This window comes from Mirounga angustirostris, unplaced genomic scaffold, assembly GCF_029215605.1.
Source record: "Mirounga angustirostris isolate CCGP_5_RB_7025 unplaced genomic scaffold, mMirAng1.0.hap1 SCAF_5, whole genome shotgun sequence".
Lineage (NCBI taxonomy): Eukaryota > Metazoa > Chordata > Mammalia > Carnivora > Phocidae > Mirounga > Mirounga angustirostris.
In genome coordinates, this window is record NW_026991713.1 from 22,398,083 (window position 1) to 22,421,258 (window position 23,176).

Below are 23,176 nucleotides of genomic sequence, written 5' to 3' on the forward strand. Positions count from 1 at the left end.
TTGTTTATGGGATTCCAGTTTCAAATTGAGTTATTTTTGACAGTGTGCTGCATGTCATGTCAAAATACAGGGCCACAGTGAAGAATGTCTTAATTTAATTTTCTTTTATGTGTTAATTCTGTAATTGCTTCCCAACCACACAGCTCAGTAGAGCAAGGGACATGAAGTACTTGCTGGGGTGCTGGCAGGGAAGGACATTTTGTAAGCATTTTTAGGCATTGATGGGCATACATGGAACATTTTATGGCCAACAGGTTATTTAAGACTGTGCAATTAAAAAGTAATTAGCATAACTAACATACTGAAGGTTTTAGATCTCTGACAACTGCAAAAAAACGTAAATGGGATCCTCTAAGATAAAAAACGATTGCACAATTATGTGAATTTTTTTTTCTTTTTAAAAACATCTGTGTATCAAAAGAAATTTCTAGCAGGGTTTGCAGCCAACACGATGCTCCTTGGTTATTTTGTGCTTCAGAATCATGGTACTTAAACCTTTCTTCACTTACCTCCCACCAGTTACTCTTAGAGGCACATTGGGATGAGGGGGCTGGCAGTGAGATGGCATGAAGAAATGCTAGAGAGAAAAAAATGAAATTATGTTAAACCAGCGAGAGGGAGGTGGGGATGAGGGGCCCTGCAGTGTATGAAAGAGCCTGAGCTCCAGAGTCTGACAGCCTTACATTTTAGTCCTGGCTCTGCCACCTGCCCTGCATAAAGCCCTTACACTGAGTACCATTTTCCCCACCTGTAAGATGATAATGATAACCACAGCACCCACTCATAATTCTACATGGTGGGTGTAGCTAGTGAGGTGTTGCCATCCACGGGGCCCTGCATCAAGCCAGGCATCCAAGACCTGAATAATGCAGAGTGGTTTTCTTCCTCATACCACCTCTACACCTCAGCCTCCGCAGAGTCTTTAAGAGAGAGCACCTTGAACTGTTGGTGAGGAGGCAAACTGGTGCAAAACAGTATGGAGGTTCCTCAGAAAATTAAAAAATAGAACTACCATATGATCCACTAATTCCACTACTGGGTATTTAGCCAAAGAAAACAAAAACACTAATTCAAAGGGATACATGTACCCCTATGTTTACTGCAGCATTATTTACAATAGCCAAGATATGGAAGCAGCCTAAGCATCAATCAACAGATGAATAGATAAGGAAGATGCTTGTGTACACACACACACACACACACACACACACACCCCTACAATGGAATGTTGTTACACAGCCATAAAAAGGATGAGATCTTGTCATTTGCAACAACACAGATGGACCTAAAGGGTATTATGCTAAGTGAAGTAAGATCAAAAAGGACAAATACCATAGGATTTCACTCATATGGAACTTAAAAAATAAATGAATAAACAAAAAGCAGAATCAGACCTACAAATAGAACAAACTGAGGGTTACCAGAGGAAGGGGATGGGAGGATGGACAAAACAGGCGAAGGGGAGTGAGAGATACAGGCTTCCAGTTATGGAATGAGTAGGTCATGGGAATAACAGGCGCAGCATAGGGAATGTAGTCAATGACACTGTAATAGCGTTGTATGGTGACAGATGGTAGCTACGCTTGTGGGGAGCAGAGCAGAACATACAGAGAAGTTGAACCACTGTATTGTACACCTGAAACTAATGTAACATTAAATGTCAACTATCCTTTAAAAAATGTCTTAAAGAGAGAGCGCCTTGATGCGTCAACCTGCCCACTTCCTTCTATACTTGCCTTTGATCCAGGGCAATGGGGGGTTGGGGGGAGCACAGAAGTGAGCAGCAAGATGGGGAAGGGTTTAGAGAGCTTCTTGGGACAGTTTCTCCCAGCATGCAGAATGTGGCAGGTGATGCTTTCCAGACAGAATTAGCGGGAGGCAGCACTGCCTATCTATAGGTGTATATGGGGAATGAAAACCATAAAATGCTTAGTAACTACTATGTTTTTAAAAAGCGTGTCTGCCACCCGGAGTCCTTCTGCTCACAGCACCTGGTGAGAACCACTGCTGCAGGATATGACAACATTAGGTTGTTTTTAATTAAATGAAAAATTCCTTCCAGACCTGGTGCACATTTGCCCACAGATCGTTCACTCTGAATGTTGCTGGTCTAGAACATTCTAGAAAGAGGGGAAGGCAGCTGATTCCCAAGTCATTTGCCTTGATTCTAAAATATGCTGGTTTGCAAAGGAAAACAATTGTCACTTACTTCATTTATTCCAGAACATAATTGCTGAGCATGAAATTCGTAATATCTCCTGTGCTGCCCAGGACCCAGAAGACCTCTCAACATTTGCTTATATCACAAAAGATTTGAAGTCCAATCACCACTACTGTCACGTGTTTACTGCCTTTGATGTGGTGAGTACTGTCTTTAAAGTATTTCCCCAAACGTACCTGCAGTTTGTTGAAAACTCAATTTGCAGTTAAGATACTTGGCTTGTTTATCAAGTGTTAAGGTATGCCTAATGTGTAGGATATTTTGCAGACTCCGTTTTTCTGAGCTTTGCCTATACTGTCACTCATCCATTAAATTTAGAACTCCGCTTCCGCTTGGTATCCAAACTGCTGTTGCTCAACTACTAACTTCACTTTTCAGATTTGACAAATCCCTTTCTTTCTTTGGTACCAAAGTATGGTAATGCCTGTTGGTTTCTCTGGTGGCCACTTCTAAATAGTAGGGCATAGTCGTCTAGGTTTGTTGGGAAGAAAAATAATTTCAGTGCCTCATACGTTATTTGTGGTCTTCTGTATTGAAAAGTAGTCAAACAAATTAGACACCTACAGGTAATAATTGGGAACACCAAGGTTTGATCTCTTTGCTTATTCAGAAGTTAGTCTTACAATGACGTACTTATGGTATTATACCACTTATGGTCCTGTCATTAGTCTAAATATTAGCCCTTTATTACAGACTTGAGAAATGAAAGCAATTCTAGAGAACAAGTGTTCCTTGAAGATAGATACATAGATATCCTCAATGTGGTACAAATTCTTGAGGATATCTCTAATACAGTACCTTGGGCATTCTGTATTTGAAGCAGAACAGATATGGCTGCAACCATGAAATAATGTGTAATCAGAAGAATTATTAAAATGTCCCTTTAATTTGACAGTACTGCTCTGTCCAGGGTGTTTGAAATGTACATATTTAAAGGATTACACAGTAAGTGCACTATAATGTATTCTTGGAAGGGCAGCCCACGGTTCAGTGTCATGGGCGAAACTTGTTGGAGTAGTCTTGGTCAGCTCTGGCTAACACCCAAGGACCAAAGACTCCCATAGTCCAAAGTACACACCATTCTACGGTACATTAGGCTCATGCCCAGAGCATTTGCATCAGGCTACAGGTGGCTCATCTCTTCCAGTTTTTGGAGAATGAAAACAGGAAAGAACATTCATGTGCCTTTAAAAAAATCCCTTCTATTTTGGGAGGTATGTGGAAAATAATAGAAAAGTGGTATGTGGTAACAGTAAGAACTACAAAGCAAAGCCCTCGAAGGCTGCTCCATATACCTGGTTGTGTGGGATTGCATGAGATTGATGGTGCTGATTAAAGGCATTTCAGCGTTAGGTTTCTGGTGCCTTACACATAACTCACCATTCTTGTGAAATGCCGTTGTTTCTGTAAACGGCAAAATTCCATTCTCTCCACGCGCATTTTGGTTTGCACGAAGCACCTTGCACTGAGGCAGTTGGCTTAGTGTCATAGAGAGAACAGGCAGATGAGAGTTAGCACCCCAGCTCTGCTTCCTGCGCCCAGGTCTTACACAAGTTGCAGGACTTCTCCGAGTCTTGACTTCCTTTGTCTATAAACCAGGTACAGGGATGTGTGCCTCACGGGTTTTCACCAGGATTGACATGAAGGGACATATGGAGACTGCCTCACCAATAACAGGTGTTCCATGTTAGCTCCTTTCCCACCCCTTGCCTACCAACATCACAATTGACAGCCCGGTCCCCTTCCTGCTAAAAGACATAAAATAGATCTGCCACAAGTGTGTTTATGATCCCGAGTTTTCCCACTGATCTTGCAAAGAACTGAAAAAAAAAATTGAAGCAATAAATAAATAAAATAGAAACAAGAGAAAGAAAATATTGACTCTGCAGGCCTTAGAATGGTATATTGCCTCCGTACTGTGTTTGCACTGAATGTCAGCATTAATATTGTGATCGCCTTCAGGATGAAGTCCAGCCTTTCAGTGACTACTGCAGCCTTTCTTTCTAAACTGGTTTTTAAAGTAATATATAACTGGCCTTTATGATCGTACCCCAAACATTGTCCTGTATTCAAACTGAAAATGATTCCTATGGGCCATCGGCCCCCTTGAGTTTTGAGCAGTGTGTGTGTGATGGCAGAATACCGAGGCAAAATGTGGGGTGTAGAAATAGTCAACTATTTAGTTTTAGGATCAACATGATGTCCCTGATACATTTGGAAGCGTGTAGAGAATTGCCTCATCTTTTATCTTTTCACTCAGATGTTTGATTTACTGTAGACCTTCACAGGCCTGGTATAAGCTCCAGAGGATTTTCATCATATACCACAAATCCGCCATTTTAATCCTCTCTAGGTGAACACGGTGTGTCTAACTTCAAAAATAGTAACAAAGGCCACCAGCCTTGACCTGGGCCTTTGAGCAATTTCGAGATGCAACAAGCTTTGCTTACACACACACACACACACACACACACACAGCCTTTTTGAGCATGAATTTAGTATCTTTATATAGGACAGTTCAAGATTCAGTCCAGTCTTGAAGCCTTAAAATTTTTGTGATATGAGTCATTCTCCTAGGCTGCCCAAATGGTAAAAAAAAAAAAAAAAAAGGAAAGAAGAAATAAGAATGCCTTAAGTATACACTTTGTCTTTTAGCTGATCTGTATGCATACATATACATTTTTTATTGCAAAGTTATTGCTGCTTTGACCCTGTAAAGCTTTTACAGTTCAAAGAAACGTTTTTATGAATATCTACTATCATTGAGAAAAGTCAATGATGTCTAGAACGCTTCCAGGTTATGGAGAGTTAGGTTTGAAATTCAGAGTATTTTCCCATAGAAATCCTGTGGTCTGGGAAGGGAGGCCCAAGTCCCCCCACAAATCTACCATGTGAGTTTAACACAGTTCAGTTACTAAGGGACATTGCTGAGCTTTTAATATGCTCAGATGCCGAGAGGGGGTGGAGTGCGCCATGTCTCCCAAGTTCATCTGGCTGTTGAGCCCTTTTCGGAGAGCACCTTGCAGGGGTGGCATTCTACAGAACATACTTTAGGAAATGTTATACTTTAGGATCTCTAAGCCTGTTTCCATTACTTAGGATCTATGCTAAATTCAGCTTGTGATAGTTTCAGTTTTAGATGACAGGTAGATGAAAATAAGAAGACTAGAGCAAAAGCAGAATTAGGGGGCAGGTTCCCATGAAAAAAGCTAGTATGTACCTACTGGCAAGCACCTGACCTCCTTGCATTCTAGACTCTTGCTGTCATGACAGCAAGAACACATCTCATCCACTGCAGAACAGAAGGCTTCCCAAACCCCACCTTCCAGGCAGTGAAAACTTAGGGAAGAGGGAACAGCAGGACTGGGTAGAAAAGAAGGATGTGTCATGATCTCAGGTGGCCGAAGGGCTATCATGCAGCTAGAATTGCCAAGGCGGGGGGAAGGGGGGATGAGTGTTTTGGTGGCCACCAGATTTCAAAGCTGCAGTGATCATCCTTAGAAGGACACTATGAGTAAGAAACAGATATAACCAAGGTAACTTGGAAACTGTCATCTTCTATATACTGTTCACTCAATCTAGATTTCTAATAGAATGAAATAGGTCAGAAAGATTTTAATGCATGGTCTGTGGGACTATCAGATTTATTGCAAAAATCTAGAAAGGACCTCATTCAGTAGTTTTAAAGTATGAATTTTTTTTTAAATAGCATTAAAAGCCATGACTGTTGCTAGACCTTTGCTAATTCTCATTTCTCTTTAAAGAATATGTTTGCAGTCTTCGATATTTTTAACCATGCTCAGTTTTCTCTTACGTGCAACTCCCAAATTCTGTCATCTTCAGTGTGCAGCACGTGGTATGGCTCAGACGGGCTCAGGAATATGCAGGGAATGTTGAAGTCATGCTGCTGGTGGGTGGTGGATGTGGGAGACAAAGCTCCGTCTTTCCTGTGCTTTCTTGGCTGAATGTGGGCCATGAAAGGAACTAAACTGGAGAAGCAGAAATGACGAAATGCAGGCAGACATGTTTGGCGGACTGTGTGACAGCATCTGATAGTACTCTGCCATCAGGACGTACCAGCAAGCCAAAGCAGAGACGGAAAAGAACAGTGGAGTCAACCACACTGTCCTGACCACTGAGACCTACGCCATCTTCTGACTTTGCCTCTGCTACGAGTTTCTTTCTCAGTTTTCTCATCTGTTTAATGAATTTAAAATTCCTGAGCCCCCCTCCTTTTTTTTTTCTTTCCAGTTTTAGTGAGATATAATTAGCAGATGACATTGTATTCGTTTTAGGTACACGACATAATGATTTATGTATATATTGTGACGTGGTCACTACAATAGCTTTAGTTAATATCCATCAGCCTCACAGTTAAACAGTTTTTTCCCTCGTGATGGGAACTTTAAGATCTACTCTCTCAGCAACTTTCAAATACACAGTATGGTATTATGAACTGTAGGCACCGTGCCATGCATGACATCCCTAGAACTTGTAACTGCAAGTTTGTGCCTTTTGACCCCCTTCACCCGTCATGCCCATGTGCAAACTGAGAATATATATGCAGGGTAGCTCGAAGTCCCTGACGAGAAGTATTTATGACCGATGCTGCCAAGGTTGTCCGACAAAGTGGGAACTTAGTGCAGAAAACGGCTGCTATTGTTGTTGACGCTAGCCGGCCTAGCGTAATACTGTACAGCAGCTGGGTGGTAGCTTTCGTTCTCTTTCTCATTTCCTCCACCTGAAAGTGGCCCTTGATCTCTTTGATTCCGAGACTGTGGAAGGGCATGACCATGGAAGAAAATGTTAAAGTGCATAGAGCCCGGAGGACGGACCTGTGTCACTTCCCCTGGCCTGTCTGCCATGTGTAATAACACCCGGCAGCAAAACCCAAGCTGTTCCCTGGCCCCTGAAATGCCTCAGCAAGCCAGTGTCAGGAAGGATCCTGCTCCCAAGAGCAGTGAGGGGCTCTAATTGAATAAAAAAAAAGCAACATTGGCAGCCCAGCGGTTCTTACACATCACCACCTGTTCCCTCACCGAAAACAGGAATAAATTAACACTGTCAGGGTGCATTTATCTGTATCTTTCAACTCCACTGGCATAAATCATTGAGAATTAACCGAGTCACAAAGTCAAAGGTGGGTGGATATTCAAGGAATATTACTCCTTTTTTTTTTTCTCTCATCCCTATTTTTTGTGGGTGAGGGAAGGAAGGATGTTATTAGTGCCTTAACTCAATCCCAGTTTTTGTGAAATTAAAACAAAAGGGCATTCTGGCCTATTTTTTTTTTTTTTTCACAGATTGCCTGGCAGCATTTATACATGTGTTCATATAATATAGCCTCTTTCCGAATGACTAAAAATCACATGCCATGTTTAGAGGTGTGGCCTTTAGAATCAGGTCAGCACCTCTTAGCTTTATAGTTTGGCCAAGAACTAATCCTCAGTTTCCTCATCTGTAAAACAGAGATGAACAACAGTACCCAGCACCTACAGCTCTTCTTAGAATTAAACGCGATACTGTGTGTCCATTTCCAGCCCAGGGTGTTCAGTCATTCTCAGCTGCTGAGGACAGGAGATGGGTAGTAGCAGTTGTTCAGTAGTTGTGGTGGTTGTATTCTTTCTTGTCCTCAGAACCTGTATGAGGATTTATGTCCCAGGTTTTCGTATATAGCGTGTGTTTGCTGCAGCAACATTCCACACTTGGAGGGAAAAAGTCAAAGGCCATTTAAATACATTTATTGAGTGCCTACTATGAGTCAGGCACAGGTCCCTGCTCTCCAGGAGCTCTTAGTTCCGTAGAAGAAGTAAGGACATAACAAATAGTTGCAATAAAATCCCACCCATGCTATCCTGGAGCTGAGCCAGCACCTAGCAGGGCTGGGGCTGCTCCCAGAGGAGGCGTGCTCCCTGCTTCGGCTGGAAGCTGAACGCTTAGTTTGTGTGAACATGTGATAAGTTTGGAGGCGTGACAACTCATTAATTCACTTTGCAATGGCGAGCTCAGGGCATTAGATGCACATCTGCGATAAGCAAGGAAAAAGTCATTTGTATTTACTGTGTTTATTAAGCCAAGGAAATGGACTTTTTCATTTGAGAAAGATTTTCAATGAGAAGGTTTAAAGTAAGAAGGGTTTTGAATTTGGTAAGTGCCCCTTTTCAAAGGCGTAACAAGTTAGTGACAGGGGTACTGTAGCTTCCACTAGGAGCTTTGACTTTGAAGAGTGGGGAGAGGTTGAAACCTAGCAAATCTCTCTTTTGACACCCTTTCTCCAAATCCCTGCCAAGTAACAGGGAAAAGACCAGCTGTGTTTCCCTTCTGCCCTGGCAAGCCAGTCCTGCAGCATGGCTGCCCGAGGCCTGCCATCCAGCCAACTGGGTCTGTGGTTCCATGTGGACAGGTGCATGGGTGCATGATCTCCATGGTGGACCTGGATGCATGATCTCCATGGTGGACCTGGAATGCTACAAGAAAGCAAGTCCTGACTTAGGGAGGAGGGACCAGCCTCCTTGTTAGGCCTTTGCTAAGCCAGTGCACACTCATGTACTCAGGGTGAGGCATGAAGTTAAACTTTAGCAGGTAATGGTGGAATGCTCTGCCACCTTTAAAAATCTGGTTTTTGAAGAACATTTAGCAGCAGGAAAAAGCCATTCATGATTTAATGTTGCATGAAAAAGCAAGTTATGAAACCACACATCAAGTATGATTTTAATTTTGTTTTAAATTCACATACCTAAGTATTCATATCAAAGTATTTGTGTATATATATGAATGTAAAAAGAAAATAAGCCAAAATGCAGTATTGGCTCTGTTCCAGCAATAGAATTTTACAGGTGGTTTTCTATTTTCTTTATATATTTTCAGAATTGTCTACGTGTACCCCTGTTATAGTTACGGGAAAATATTAATTTCATGATTCTTTTAGTGAGCTGAAATCAGCCCTAAAGAGGCTATCGGCACATTGACCAGTCGACATGTCAGCCGTGGACCAGATGCCTAATATAAGACCTGTGATGGGCAGTATTTATTTCTACAAATATAATCTATCAAGATTAATTTCTGACTTGTACTTGAGAGAACTAACTATAGGTAGAGTTAAGGAGATGTCAATGAATTCTGTGAATATGCCCAGAATATTCTCAGAGTTATTTTTACCTCAAGACGTGGGTGAAGCAACTTGTAGATGAAGCTTACCCGAGGACTTAAAAAACAAGAAGTACAAGCAAAATACAGCCAAAAGAGAAATGTGGCTTCTTTCTGGAGACCCCACTGAGGACCCAGATTGAAAACCACTTTCCTTTGTCTTCAGGCCCCGTGGCATTGCCTGCACTTCTGGGGCATCCGTGCCCCCAGGTCTACCTGCGGCAGAGAAGAGAGATGGCAAGAATTGGCTCTGGCCATCCGTATTCACCCTTATCTAATCCTTAAGTGCAAGTCCTTTGATCTTAGGGACCTACCAGGCAGCTTCCTTTTTTCAGTTCTTCCAGCAAACATTTGTTAAGCACCTAATGTACCCTAAGCCCTAAAGACACAAAGTCAGATGAAACTAGAGCCTTCAAGGAGCTCCATCAACTGAGAAGGTTGACCCTATGAAGAGAAAACACTAGTAAATACCACGCAGTGTAAGTAGAGCCGTGTCAAGGTGCTGCAGGGCTGCCTGAGGAGGGCCACCTGGCTGAACCTGGGGGTCAGGAAAGGGGACTAAGAGAGGACTCCTAGAAGATAGAATGCCCCAGGTGAATCTTCAAGGACGAGCGGTAACTCACCAGCCAGAGGTGAGAGATGGGAAAAGGTGTTTTGCCAAAAGCAAAAGCCATTTTATAATAGACAGAAGACTTGGCCATTTGGAATCATTTCTGGGGTGACTGATGCCATGAGAACATCCTCTCAGATGAAGGCCAGCCCCTTGGTCACTGCATCTCTAAGCACTGGCTGGTAGATTGTCGAGCCCTGCAGTCTGGCTTTTGCACAATATGCTGCGATTTAACATGGTGTCAACTATGTGTACATCTCTGGACTGAATCCATAGTTGGCTAGGTAAGACACATCAGCTTCTAACCATACAATCCTGGATCTCCCAGGGTAGAAAGGGACCTCAGGGTCACCTGGACCAGTCCCCATCCCCAGTGCCATCTCAGTGCCAGTGACGGCTTCCATAGGTAGGTAGCCCATGGCAGAGCTGGCCCATGCAGGTGATCTAGGCATGGTCGTGATTCAGCAGTGCTGGTGTAGCAAACCTGAGGCTCCTCAGAGTGCCCTTGGCTCTTCCGCTCTGTCCAGGGCTTCCAGGCACAGACACAGCCCATCCCTTGAATGTCTGTGTTTGCATCCTCTTCAGGTGTGGGTGGCCTCTGCTGACCCCCAGAGGCCAAATAGCCAAATGAGGGCCTGTAGTTTTCTGGGGCTATGGAACTAACATGTTCCTTCAATGGCAGTTACTGAAATGTGGTGGTGGTTTTTTAATGCTAATGGAAAGTGCCAGTAGGTAGGTCAGAATGGTCTACTTGGAAACAGCAGCTTCCCAGCCTGGGTCAAAAAGGCCCTCTCTCCCCATGGCACCCCGTCCCCTCTAGGCTTGCTCACTTATTGTCACGTTCAGCAGGTGAGGAGAAGGCCGCATCGGATGTACCTTATCAGCCATTTTGGCAGTAACAGGTTAAACAAAGTGAGCTCTCAAACAAATGTTTACGTGAAGAAATGGATACCACTTATACCTCTTTCCATAAAGAATTTAAGGCAACCTCCATAAATAGGTAAGCTAGATCTGAAAATATAGGTACACACAGATCTGAACTAGGGAAAAGACCTACTAAAAGGAAGATCAACGCCAAGGGAAAAGTTTTAACGTCAATATGCAGACCACAGAGTTGTACGTAGTTATTAGAGCCGAGCTACAAATTTGGCTCTGAGCTTCCTGGAGGTCAAGGGAAATAGGGAGACACATGCTTCTTTGAAAGAAGAGTAGAACCCATCCTCTCAGAAAACAAAACTTCAGTGAGACTGAAGTCTGAAAGGACTCTTTGTCCTGGGTCTCTATGACAGAATATTGTGTGATAGTATCTTACTAACATTCATGCAGTGAATCTCCCAAACACAAGATGCTTCCTTCGAGGCGCCCTCAGTGAAAGTAGAACACCAGCAGACTCATGAAAGCAGTAAGGCAGGAAGTCCAGTGGCACAAAATACTGGCTCATCTGAGGTCAGATCTGGGTTTGAATCCTGGCTCTGCCCCTCACTAGCAGTTTGAACTTGGCCAAGTTAATCTCACTAATCCTGAGCTTCTCACACATAAAATTGGGGGTGACAGTTCTCCCTTTATCAGGTAGCTGTGAGGGTTAGATTATCTACATCAGGCACTTAGCAGGTCCCTGGGATGGAGTGAGCAGTGTCATGTGGTAGTTGCTGCCAGCACTGCTTTATCGTCCCTGTGAGACAAAACAGAATATGGTTCAGATTCACAGGTGGTCCAGAGCTTGGTGCAGGCATAAAGCCTAGCACAGCTGCAAGAGTGGGCTGAGTGCATGTCTGTAAGCTAATGTCCACACACAACAGTTTTCAGCTGAGCTTGATAGAAATTGGACAGCAGAAGGTTCTACTCTTTGTACTGAGGGTAGAGGTCTTGGGGCTCCAGGTTAAAGAAAGAGCTAAGCATTCTAAAATTCAACTGAGCAGATGTTAGAATTGACATCCAGTGTGAAAACTGAAGAGCCTAAAAGAGATTCTTGGCCAAATGGATGGCCAGCCCCTCTGGTACATGGAGGCGAGCCAGAGTGACACCTGCAAATAGGGCCTGGGTTGTCTTGGAACTGTTTCCAGCCCTCTCTGCCAAAGAATGAAAAGGCACCTAGAACCCCAAGGTGATGGGTAAAGAGTAAGCTGTTTTTGAGCTAGAATATTTTCTCTTGTTTTTAATTATCAAAATGGAAAAGCTTATTTTTTACGACTGTAAAATTATTCATCTTCATTTGAATAAAGTTCAAAACATACAAAGAAAAAGAGAAAAATTATCCACAATCTCAACACTCAGTGATGACCATTAGTAACATTTTAATATATATCCCTGTTTTCTATGCACATAGACAGATACCATCTATGTCTGTATTTATCCATATATTTTTACTTAGTCTTTTAACCAGTTTTTTAAAACGACTCAGTTTTCATTTTAATTGGCTGCACTGTGTGAATCTATGTAGTATACTTAATTAGTCCTCTATTTATGAAAAATTTTAAACATGATAATGAATATTCTTGCAAATATGCCACTGAACCCTTCAGCCTAAAAAATGTTAAAGCCCCTATTTTATCAAAAATGCTTGTTTTTGTTTTTTTTTAATTCTAAAAATGAAAGAATGCTTTTGTTTCCAGTCCCATCCTGGGCCACCTCCATAGTTGTCCCTCCAGGCCCAGCAGTGGCCTGGCTCTTGAGGATGCAGATAGAGCTGATTGCTAGGACAGAATCAGAAGGCACCCCCAGAACAGGGCACCCCAAAAAGAATCCCAGACTGGATGGACACAGGAGGACACAGTGGACTCCCAGGGGCAAGCAAAGTCAAGAACTGTGCTCTCCCCAAATTTGTTTGGAGGTTTCCAACAAGTTTGGAAGGAGTTTCCAAACTCCTCGCAGGAGGGATGGGATGCAGCCTGGGGCTGCCGTCACTGGGATGGTCACTGTAGATTCCACCTGCCTATGTTCTGTACCTGTGGTAAGAGCTTATTTACCGTACAATGTGCCGCAACATTTCTAAGTTTCGTGAGCTGGTTCTTCCTTTATAAGCTGACGATTCAACATATTCATTTCTTCCTTTATTATAATGATCATTACCAGGTTTTGGAAATGCTAAGTATTAATCTTTAAAATAAAACACGGAAGTATAAAGCAGGAAAAAAAAAAATCATAAAAGAATCCCAGTGATACATCAGTTAATACCTGAGTGACCAGAATTTTTCCTAGAGGACAGATTGCCCACATCTATGCTGCGGTTTTTCTAACACCAAACTGATGAATGTGCTGGGTACAGCCTCAGTGACTAGGAGGCAGAAGGACAAGGAGGGACATTTCTTTGTCTCTCCAAGAGCTTCCCCTCCCCCACATCATTCAGTGAGCACTTCCTGGACACTTGCCATAGGCCAGGCACCGGCCAGGCATTAGGGACTCAGCCTGACACATGGAAGTAGCTCAGTAAGTAGCCAACGTGGTCAACTGCAGTCCTGACTGCCTTGAGCTCCTAGTAAATGCAAGCTTGCCTACACATCTCCAGTTTGCATAAGAAAAACAAGTTTGTGTCCCTTGATTACTATTAAGATCTCTCCTTAAAATATGATGGCTCTGCAAATTCCTCTAATGTAGCAATTCTTAATTCGAAGAACAGAATCCCTAGGGGAGAAGGGAAGGGCTTTAGAGATGGTGATGGTCCCCCTGGGGCGGTTGTCCCCATTGACTTGGGATTCCCTGCCTTCATCCTAAAGAGTCTCTGCTGGAAAGGGAGTGTTGCCTGGCATCCCTCATCATGTAAGGGGCACATCCAATGGTTGAGAATCCTTGTGATGATGGATCATGTTAAATCACGAAGGACACCCTTTGCCTGGAGGCTGAGACCCAAGCAAATTGTGTACCGTTAGGTATCCTCACCCCAGCCAAGATGCACTTACCACCCAGTAGTTTCTGTATTTAATGTTTTTAAGCTTTTTTTTTTTTTTTTAACAGTTTGCAGAAGTCATTTATCTTAACTATAGTTCTAAGTTCAAGAGCAGGGCCTACCAACACCTGGATTCAAATCCTAGCTCTGCTGTGCTGGCTTCATGACCAAGTTATTTAACCATTCTGAGCTGAATTCTCTCACATGTGAAATACGAATAATAGCCCCACTGTTATAACCCCTACAGGGTGGTGGTTGTTGTTAGGATTCAATGAGAGAGTCCATGTGAAGCATGTCCTATGGTACATGGCACACAGAAAATAATGTTGGCTGAAATTGTCATTGGTTAAGTGTAATCATGAGTGATTCTCAAAACAATCCAGTGAAGTCACTACTGCATGTTATCATCCCCATTTTTAAATTAAGAAAAATGAGGCTCAGAGCATGCTGTCCCCAGTCATCATCCCCCACGCCTGTACCAAACATGCATGCACACACACAGGCTACCCGCTTTCATTGATGGTCTTTGTAAGGTAGAAAATGCTCAAGACCAATTGCCATAATAAATGTGATTCTAGAAAGAGACTCATGCTGGAAAAGCCAAGGCAGGTATTTTCCAATAAGCCAGGAGGGGCAGAAAGAGCCACGGTCAGAGACAGGCCAGGTTAACGTAGTGAACGTAAAGCTGAAAGGGTTTGAATTTATGCTCAAGGGAGGTAGTGACTAGAGATGAGAACATGGTTGTGCCAACTTAGAAGGACATTCCAGCTCTGTGGTTTGGGCTAATATGTGTGAAGGGACACCCTAGTGCTTACTGTGATGCTGTGACCAGGATGGGTCACAGGAGGCATCTAGCTTCCCCACAGCCAGGGCTGAGGGTGGGGTGGTTCCAGGAGTGACTCCCCACGACTACATACTGTTCATCCCAGCTCAGAGGCTGGCAGTTCTCTTCCTGCTACCGGAACGAGGAGCCAGCCAGCCTTCTTCAGCACTGAATGGTGTTCCAGTTATCTGTTGCTGCTTAACAAGCCACTCCAAAACTTAGTGACACAGAAGAACATCCATTTCATTATGATTCTGTGAATGAGGGATTTGGGCAGAATATGGCAGCTCTGCTCTTTTCTGCTCAGCGATACCTGGGGCCTCCGCTGAGGTGGCTCAGATGGCTGCTGATGTTGGGACAGCTCTACTAGGGCCATCTCTCTGGGGTCTTGCGTCCTCCCCGTGTGGTGTCTCCTAGAGACTGAATGTCCAGGATGACTCCTTCGCTGGGATGACTGCAACTGCTGTTTCTTTCCAGGCAGCCTCTGCCATTTGGCTAGCTTGGACATTTGCGTAGCATGGTAACCTCGGGGTGGTCAAATGTTTACACATGGCTGGCTTCCCTCAGAGTGTTTCAAGAGGCCTGGATGGAAGCTACAAGACTCCTTACAACCAAATCTCAGAGGTCCCAGCATGTCACTTCTGCAATACTCTGCTAATTGGGAAAGTCAGGAAAGCCAATCCAGATTCAAGGAGGTGGAGAAACAGACTCACCCTCTTCGTAGAAGGTCATGGCGTAGACACAGGGCAGTGGAATGGATGGCAGCCGTCTTGGAGACAAGCTACCACATGTGGGTAGGGGTAAGAACATGGGCTTTGAGTCACAAATACTGGTTCATATCACAGCTCTGTAACTTTCTAGCTCTGTGATGTCAGGTAAGTTACTTAGTCTCTCTGAGCCTCATCTATAAAATAAGGATAAAGAGATTTTGCAGATAACTGTGATAATACTTAAATGAGATAAATCTAGTGCATACTCAATTCCTAATACCTGTGAAGTCCTTACTTAATGGTAGCTATGCTACCTACAGTAATAACTCTATATAGTATAACTGTAGTAGTGCTATTTCTCTCATTTGTCCTTTGCCTATTCATTCATTCATTTAGCATGCATTTACTGAGTGCCTACGGTGTGTCAGGCATAGTCTCAGGCACTGACCTCCCCACAGTTGCAAAGATAATAATACATTGAAAACAGAGAGTAATTGGGCCTTCAGGTTTTTGAGGCATCTCTAGCTCTTCAATGCCAGCCAGCATCACTGGGGTCAGCAAGCCTGGCTCAAAGAAGGTAGCAAGGCTTGTCACCTAAGCCTCTCTGATACTGCAGTATTAATTTTTGGTCTCGTCCTAGTTGAGACTCCTACCCTCACAGTAACCGTCCTCCCATTTAAATAGTGGGACTGTTACTAAGGAGAGGCAAGAGAAACGAATCTTCCTCCCCATCTAGACATGTGTCAGCAGGTCCAACCTGATGAGTGTTCCCCTCAGGGGCCCTGGTATGTCAGTAGTACAGCGCTCAGCATTTAGAAGCCCCATCAGAACCAGCTGCTCCTCATGCCCATGGGCCCTCCCTGGCTTCCAGAATCAATACCTCAAACATTGAGGCAACATAAGAGATAGGAAAGGTAACCGTATCCAACTCTACATAATCATAAGAAAAAACAACTCTGTAAAGCATTCAAAAATAAAGCGAGAAGCAAGACATCAAGAAGAACACAAGCCAAACCAGGAGAGGGCATTTGGCACAGTCTGGTCTCAGTGTCTTATTTGAGCAGTTTCCTAACACCAAGAACTAATTAAAAATGAAAAAGCAGGGCTTCTAACCCACTACCCTTCAAAACCTTTAGGCTTCCCATAATAGTCATGTGAAAAATCTCACTTGCTCAAATGAGCATCTTTGACTTTCTTTTGAAGACACTGGAGCTTTAAGTAAATCTCACTTTCAGGAATTTGTTTTTAGGTTAATGATAAAGAATTCACACTCATTAAGCTCCACTGTTCTAGTATATAAAAGCTGAACATTATATAATTGCTGAATCTGCCGTCTTTCCCTTCATCCATTTGCCCACCTAGAGCATGAATATCTGCTACATAGCCCTGACGGATGGACATCAACCATCTCCAGAGTCATGCTGAACAAGACCAAGAGCCCATGACTTCACATGGAGACTACAGAAGTCAAAAGCCCCAGTCTGCCTTTCAGAGGCGTCCCCTATGCACACTAGGAGGCAAAGCTGACGATGACGTGATGCCAAGTGTAGGCAGTCGAAGGGTTCAGCCCTCTTTGTGCAGTGATGGCCGGAGCTATCTGCCAGCCCTCCTCCACTATCATTTGTCTGTGCACTGCTAATTTACTAGTCTGACTCATGCTTGGAGGCAAACACAGGATCAGTGCTCATTGCAGGAAGTGCTCAGTTGGCTGTGCAAGGTTCAGTGTCTCCAGCAAGCACACGTCTGTCTTGTGGGGCCATCATTTCTTAACATGTCACTCAAAGAAGACCCCTCCTCTGTCAAAACAGATTTCAAGCTCAGAGGCATTTTCCCTCCTTGGGTCTAAGACCACAGTAGTCTGGCATTGATCTGAAGTCTGGTTGGTCCAGAAACCCATGGACTTCTTCCACTTGGGCCTCCAAAGGCCATCCTGTATCTCCTTCACTGTCTTCTTCATTTCTGTTCTGAAAAACCATGAATAGACATTCTAGGGACACTGATCAGAATGAAAACTTGAGACAGACCATGCCTGCTCTCTGCTGGTGCAATGATTTTAAGAAAGCTCTCTGTTGTGACTGATAGATAAGGCATCTACCTCTTTGGTGTGCTGTGACCTCAGGGGCATTGTCAAGACCCTGCCTCTCTGGGGTCAGACAACATCATGTTTTCTCAGTGAGAGAAGACCAGGTGGAGCTGTGCTGGGAAGAGAAGGCAGAAATCAAGGATTCATATCTAGAGAAGAGAAAAGAAAGCTAGAAGTCATCTTGAAGGGAGTGACTGAAGGTCCGAAGAAAAGAACCTTTCTCCCAGTCACTGCTTGGCATGGCATTTGGGCCTGACAGACTCTCCTGTCTCTTGCTGATTTGATGATAAAATATGGAAGTGGACCCACAGGGAGAGCAAGCGCCTCAAGAAATAGATGGATAATTGGCTCTGTTTGCATGCTGGCTGCTGGAACTGTGAGACACCACACCAGCATGACTAATGCCTCTCCCCTCCGCCTAAATTAGATTTTGATTGTGCTTTAGAGATGTTCACTGAATCACAGATGTTTGAGGTAAAAAGACCCAAACTTCTCAGGAACACCTCCTGTAGAGTGTGTGGGCTCGTTCTTACAAGCACAGCTGAGGCACTCCCAGAACTCAGATGAAGGACCATAGTAACCCCTTATCTTCCAAGGCCTGGGAGCCAACCAGCTGCCCACGAGGGAGGCTCTGAATGGAATAGGCTCCTGGGGCCAGGGGGTGTGGGCCTGCTCCCCGTAGGGTGAAGTTGGGGGTCAGCTCCTTAGCGTGGTCGTAAGCCAGTGCATCGCATTGCTGACTAATGCCTCATGTAGACTCTAAATTGGACCTGGGGTTTCCTGTTCTTCACAGATTTCCACTGACTCACTGCCACACCAGGTGGACTAGTTCAAGGTCCTTGCTAGTTCACCTCCCACAGTGTTCCTCAGCTACTCAACTTGGCCAACCTGCAGTATGCCACAGTAAATGCTTTTCTCTTTTCTCTTGCAGAATTTAGCCTACGAAATCATCCTAACACTGGGTCAGGCATTTGAAGTTGCTTACCAACTTGCACTACAAGCAAGAAAAGGGGGGCATTCCTCTACACTTCCAGAAAGCTTTGAAAACAAACCCTCCAAACCTATCCCCAAGCCTCGTGTCAGCATTCGCAAGTCGGTGGTAAGTAGAAAGAATACAGATGTTCTGAAAATCTTGAGCTGGAGGGAGAGGAAGCTGTTAAGCAGGTCCCAAGTGATGTGGGGGCCTGCCTTTCTATGTCTCCTTTGGCCTCCTCCTCCTGGCATGCATCCTTCACCCTCCCAGCCTGATTCCTGCAAAGTCTCAGGGGACCATCTGTCTGAACCTACAGGATCCCAAGAAAATTCCACTTTCTCTGTCACCTGTGGCAGCTCTGTGAGAGGGGGACTGGGTGCCGCTGCTTCCTTGATGAATCTTTTCTGAAGGTTCAGGCAAGCTTGGGAACAATGTTCCCTAAGGCTTCACTGCCATCCCACCAGGGGCCAAAACCTCTTGCAAGTCACAGGCCGTTGGAGATGTTGGCAGAGGTTCACAGCAAGGCATCCCAGGTACTCTGCTAGAGGAAGCTAGCTAGGTGCACAGGCTCTGTGCACGTCTTGGGTCCGAGCAGAGCGGTCCTCTCCCCCTTGGCCAGAGGCTTAGATGCCAGCTTTCGGCAGGCTTTCTCCCAGCATCTGAGGCTTCCTGCAGAGCGGGGACTCTTCAGATGCTGCAGCCCCTCCTTCCTCCTTGTCATCTGCCTTCCTCCAGGAATTTCCTCCCCTTCCCTCCCATGAGCTCTGTAGACGTCCTGTCCTAACAGACTTTCATGACTTCAAAGCGGCCTCCTCTGGTAGTAGCAATACCCAAAAGCTGGAGCGTTCCCAACCAGCCTCCCATCTGGCTTCTGCTCCGGCTGCCGTATGGCATCCTAGGAACTCTGGGGCTCGGGACAGACAGGCACCCCCAGATGCCTTGCTCTCACACCCACATATCTTTCTATCTCTAGCGCGCTCCTCTCCACCATCCCCGGCTTGTGGGGTCATGGGGGAAGTGTAGGATCTTTACTGTTTGTCAAGAAGCACCTCCGTTTGTGAGCATGTGGCTTCTTGTCTACAGTCTTCTTTTGGGCCTCTACTCCTGCCACCATTCTTGGCAACTTCGCTCCCTGGGGACAGTCCCTCCAGCATCTGGCCTCTGCTCCTTGACTACTCACTTCCACCCCACTTTAGCCATTTGCTCCCACGCTCGTCCCTCATCTCTGAGCATCACCATTAACTGCATGTCCTCTGAAAATCTTCCTTCAGACACCATGGTCCCTTCACCTCTGCACCTACCCAGCCCCACTGGTTCCCAATCCTGATGCACTCCCACAAAGCCAGACTTGTATGTTCAATTGCTTCTTTAATATCTAACAGACATCTGAGATGTAGAACAGAACAGAATTCTATTCATTTTAATTCCAGTATAATTGATACACAGTGTTATATCAGTGTCAGGTGTATAATAGAGTGATTCAACAGTTCTGTACACTACTCAGTGCTCATCTAGACAAGTGATCTTAATCCCCTTCACCTATTTCCCCCATCCCCCCTTCCACTGCCCCTCTGCTATCAGCTCTCTATAGTTAAGAGTCTGGTTTTATTCTTTGTTCATTTCTTAAATTTCACATAGGAGTGAAATGTATGGTATTTGTCTTTCTCGGACTTACTTCACTTAGCTTTATACCCTGTAGATCTATCTGCGTTATTGCAAATGGCAAGATTTCATTTTTTATGGCTGAGTAATATTCCATTGTGTGCGTGCGTGCGTGTGTGTGTGTACACACACACCACTTTTTCTTTTTTTTAATTTTATTTTATGTTAGTCACCATTCATTACATCATTACTTTTTGATGTAGCGTTCCATGATTCATTATAACACCCAGTGCTCCGTGCAGAACGTGCCCTCTTTAATACCCATCACCAGGCTAACCCAACCCCCCACCCCCCTCCCCTCTAAAACCCTCAGTTTTTTTCTCAGAGTCCATAGTCTCTCATGGTTTGTCTCCCCCTCCGATTTCACCCCCTTCATTTTTCCCTTCCTACTACACACTTTTTCTTTATCCATTCATCTATCAGTGGACACTGGGATTGCTTCCATAATTTGGCTATTATAAATAATGTTGCAATAAACATAGGGGTGCATATATCTTTCCAAGTTAATGTTTTCAGATTCTTTGGGTAAATATCCAGTAGCGTGATTTCTGGGTCATATTGTTAGTTCTATTTTTAATTTTTTGAGGAACTTCCATACTGTTTTCCACAGTGGCTATACCAGTTTGTAATCCCACCTACAGTGCATGAGTGTTCCTTCTTCTCCATATCCTCACCAACACTTGTTTCTTATGGTTTTGATTTTAGCCATTCTGACAGGTGTGAGGTGATATCTCACTGTGGTTTCGATTTGCATTTCCCTGATGATGAGGATGTTGAGCATCTTTTCATGTGTCTGTTGGCCATTTTGTGTATCTTTTCTGGAGAAATGTCTTTCATTCTTCTACCCATTTTTAATTGGATTATTGGGGGTTTTTGGTGTTGAGTTATAAAAGTTCTTTATATATTTTGGATACTAACCTTTTATCAGATATGTCATTTGCAAATATCTTTTCCCATTCAGTAGGTTGTCTTTTAATTTTGTTGATTGTTTCCCTTGCTGTGCAGCTTTTTACGCTGATGTAGTCCCAGTAGCTTATTTTTTTGCTTTTGTTTCCATTGCCTCAGGAGATGTATCTAGAAAAATGTTGCTATGGCTGATGTCAGAGACATTACTGCCTGTGCTCTCTTCTAGGATTTTTATGGTTTCAGGTCTCACATTTAGGTCCTTAATCCATTTTGAGTTTATTTTTGTGTATGGGTAAGAAAGTGGGCCACTTTCATTCTTTTGCACGTAGCTGTCTAGTTTTCCCAGCAACATTTGTTGAGGAGACTCTTTCCCACTGCATATTCTTGCCTCCTTTACTGAAGATTAATAGATCATATCATGGGTTGATTTCTGGTCTCTCTCTCTTCTGTTCCATTGATCTATGTGTCTGTTTTTGTGCCAGTACCATACTGATTTGATTACTACAGCTTTGTAGTGTAACTTGAAATCTGGGATTGTGATACCTCCAGTTTTGTTCTTCTTTTTCAAGATTGCTTTGGCTATTCAGGGTCTTTTGTGGTTCTATATAAATTTTAGGATTGTTTGTTCTAGTACTGTGAAAAATGTTGTTGGTATTTTGATAGGGATTGCATTAAATCTGTAGATTGCTTTGGGTAGTATGGACATTTTAACAATATTTGTTCTCCCAATCTTGAGCATGGAATATCTTGCCATTTGTTTGTGTCATCTTCAATTTCTTTCATGAGTGTTTTATAGTTTTCAGACTTTAGATCTTTCACCTACTTGGTTTAAGTTTATTCCTAGGTATTTTATTATTTTTGGTGAAATTGTAAGTGGGATTGTTTTGTTAATTTCTCTTTCTGCTGCCTCATTATTAGTGTATAGGAATGCAGTGGTTTTCTGTATATTGATTTTGTATCATGCGACCTTACTGAATTCATTTATCAGTTCTAGTAGTTTTCTGTTGGAGTCTTTAGGGTTCTCTATACATAGTATTATGTCATCTACAAATAATGAAAGTTTTACTTCTTCCTTACCAATTTGGATGCTTTTCACTTCTTTTTCTTGTCTGATTGCCCAGGCTAGGATTTCCAGTACTGTGTTGAATAAAAGTGAGAGTGGACATCCTTGTCTTGTTTCTGATCTCAGGGGAACAAATCTGTTTTTCACTGTTGAGTATGATGTTAGCTGTGGGTTTTTCATATGTGGCCTTTATTATGTTGAGTTATGTTCCCTCTAAACCTACATTGTTGAGGGTTTTTGTCATGAATGGATATTGCACTTGGTCAAATGCTTTTTCTGCTTCTTTTGAAATGATCATATGGTTTTTATCCTTTCTCTTATTGATGTGATGTAGCATATTGATTTGCAAATGTGAACCACCCTTGTATTCCGGGAATAAATCCCATTTGATCGTGGTGAGTGATTTTTTTTAATGTATTGTTGAATTTGGTTTGCCAGTGTTTTGTTGTGGATTTTTGCATGAATGTTCATCAGGGATATTGGCCTGTAGTTCTCTTTTTTCATAGTGTCTTTATCTGATTTTGATATCAGGGTAATGAGGGCTTCAGAGAATGAATTTGGAAGCTTTCATTCCTCCTCTATTCTTTGGGAAAGTTTGAGAATAGATATTAGCTCTTCTTTAAATGTTCAGTAGAATTCACCTGTGAAGCTGTCTGGTCCTGGACTTTTGTTTGTTGGGAGTTTTTTTGATTACGGATTCAATTTTGTTGCTGGTAATTGGTCAGTTCAAATTTTCTATTTCTTCCTCATTCAGTTTTGGGAGGTTATATGTTTCTAGGAATTTATCTAATTTCTTCTAGGTTGTCCCACATGTTGGCATATAATTTTTCATAATATTCTCTTATAATTCTTTTTTATTTTTGTGGTGTCAGTTGTTATTTCTCCTCTTTCATTTTTGAGTTTGAGTCCTCTCTTTTTTATTTTTGCTGTGTCTGGCTAGAGGTTTATCAATTGGGTTGATCTTTTCAAAGAACCATCTCCTGATCTGTTGGTTTTTTAATTTTCTATTTCATTTATTTCTGCTCTAATCTTTATTATTTCCTTCTTTCTGCTGGTTTTGGTTTTGTTTGGTTTTTTTCTAGCTCCCGTAGGTGTA

At 43.2% G+C, this 23,176-nt stretch overlaps 1 protein-coding gene across 4 annotated transcripts in view; it reads left to right on the plus strand.

Moving 5' to 3' along the window:
- Positions 1 to 23,176, plus strand: part of ANKS1B (ankyrin repeat and sterile alpha motif domain containing 1B) — a 1,110,621-nt gene that overhangs the window by 1,081,296 nt on the left and 6,149 nt on the right. For all 4 annotated transcript variants that reach the window (XM_064590752.1, XM_064590748.1, XM_064590749.1 and 1 more), the window contains 2 exons: positions 2,224 to 2,361; positions 18,408 to 18,575. In XM_064590752.1, the coding sequence (XP_064446822.1) occupies positions 2,224 to 2,361; positions 18,408 to 18,575 (306 nt within the window). The remainder of the gene's footprint in view (positions 1 to 2,223; positions 2,362 to 18,407; positions 18,576 to 23,176) is intronic.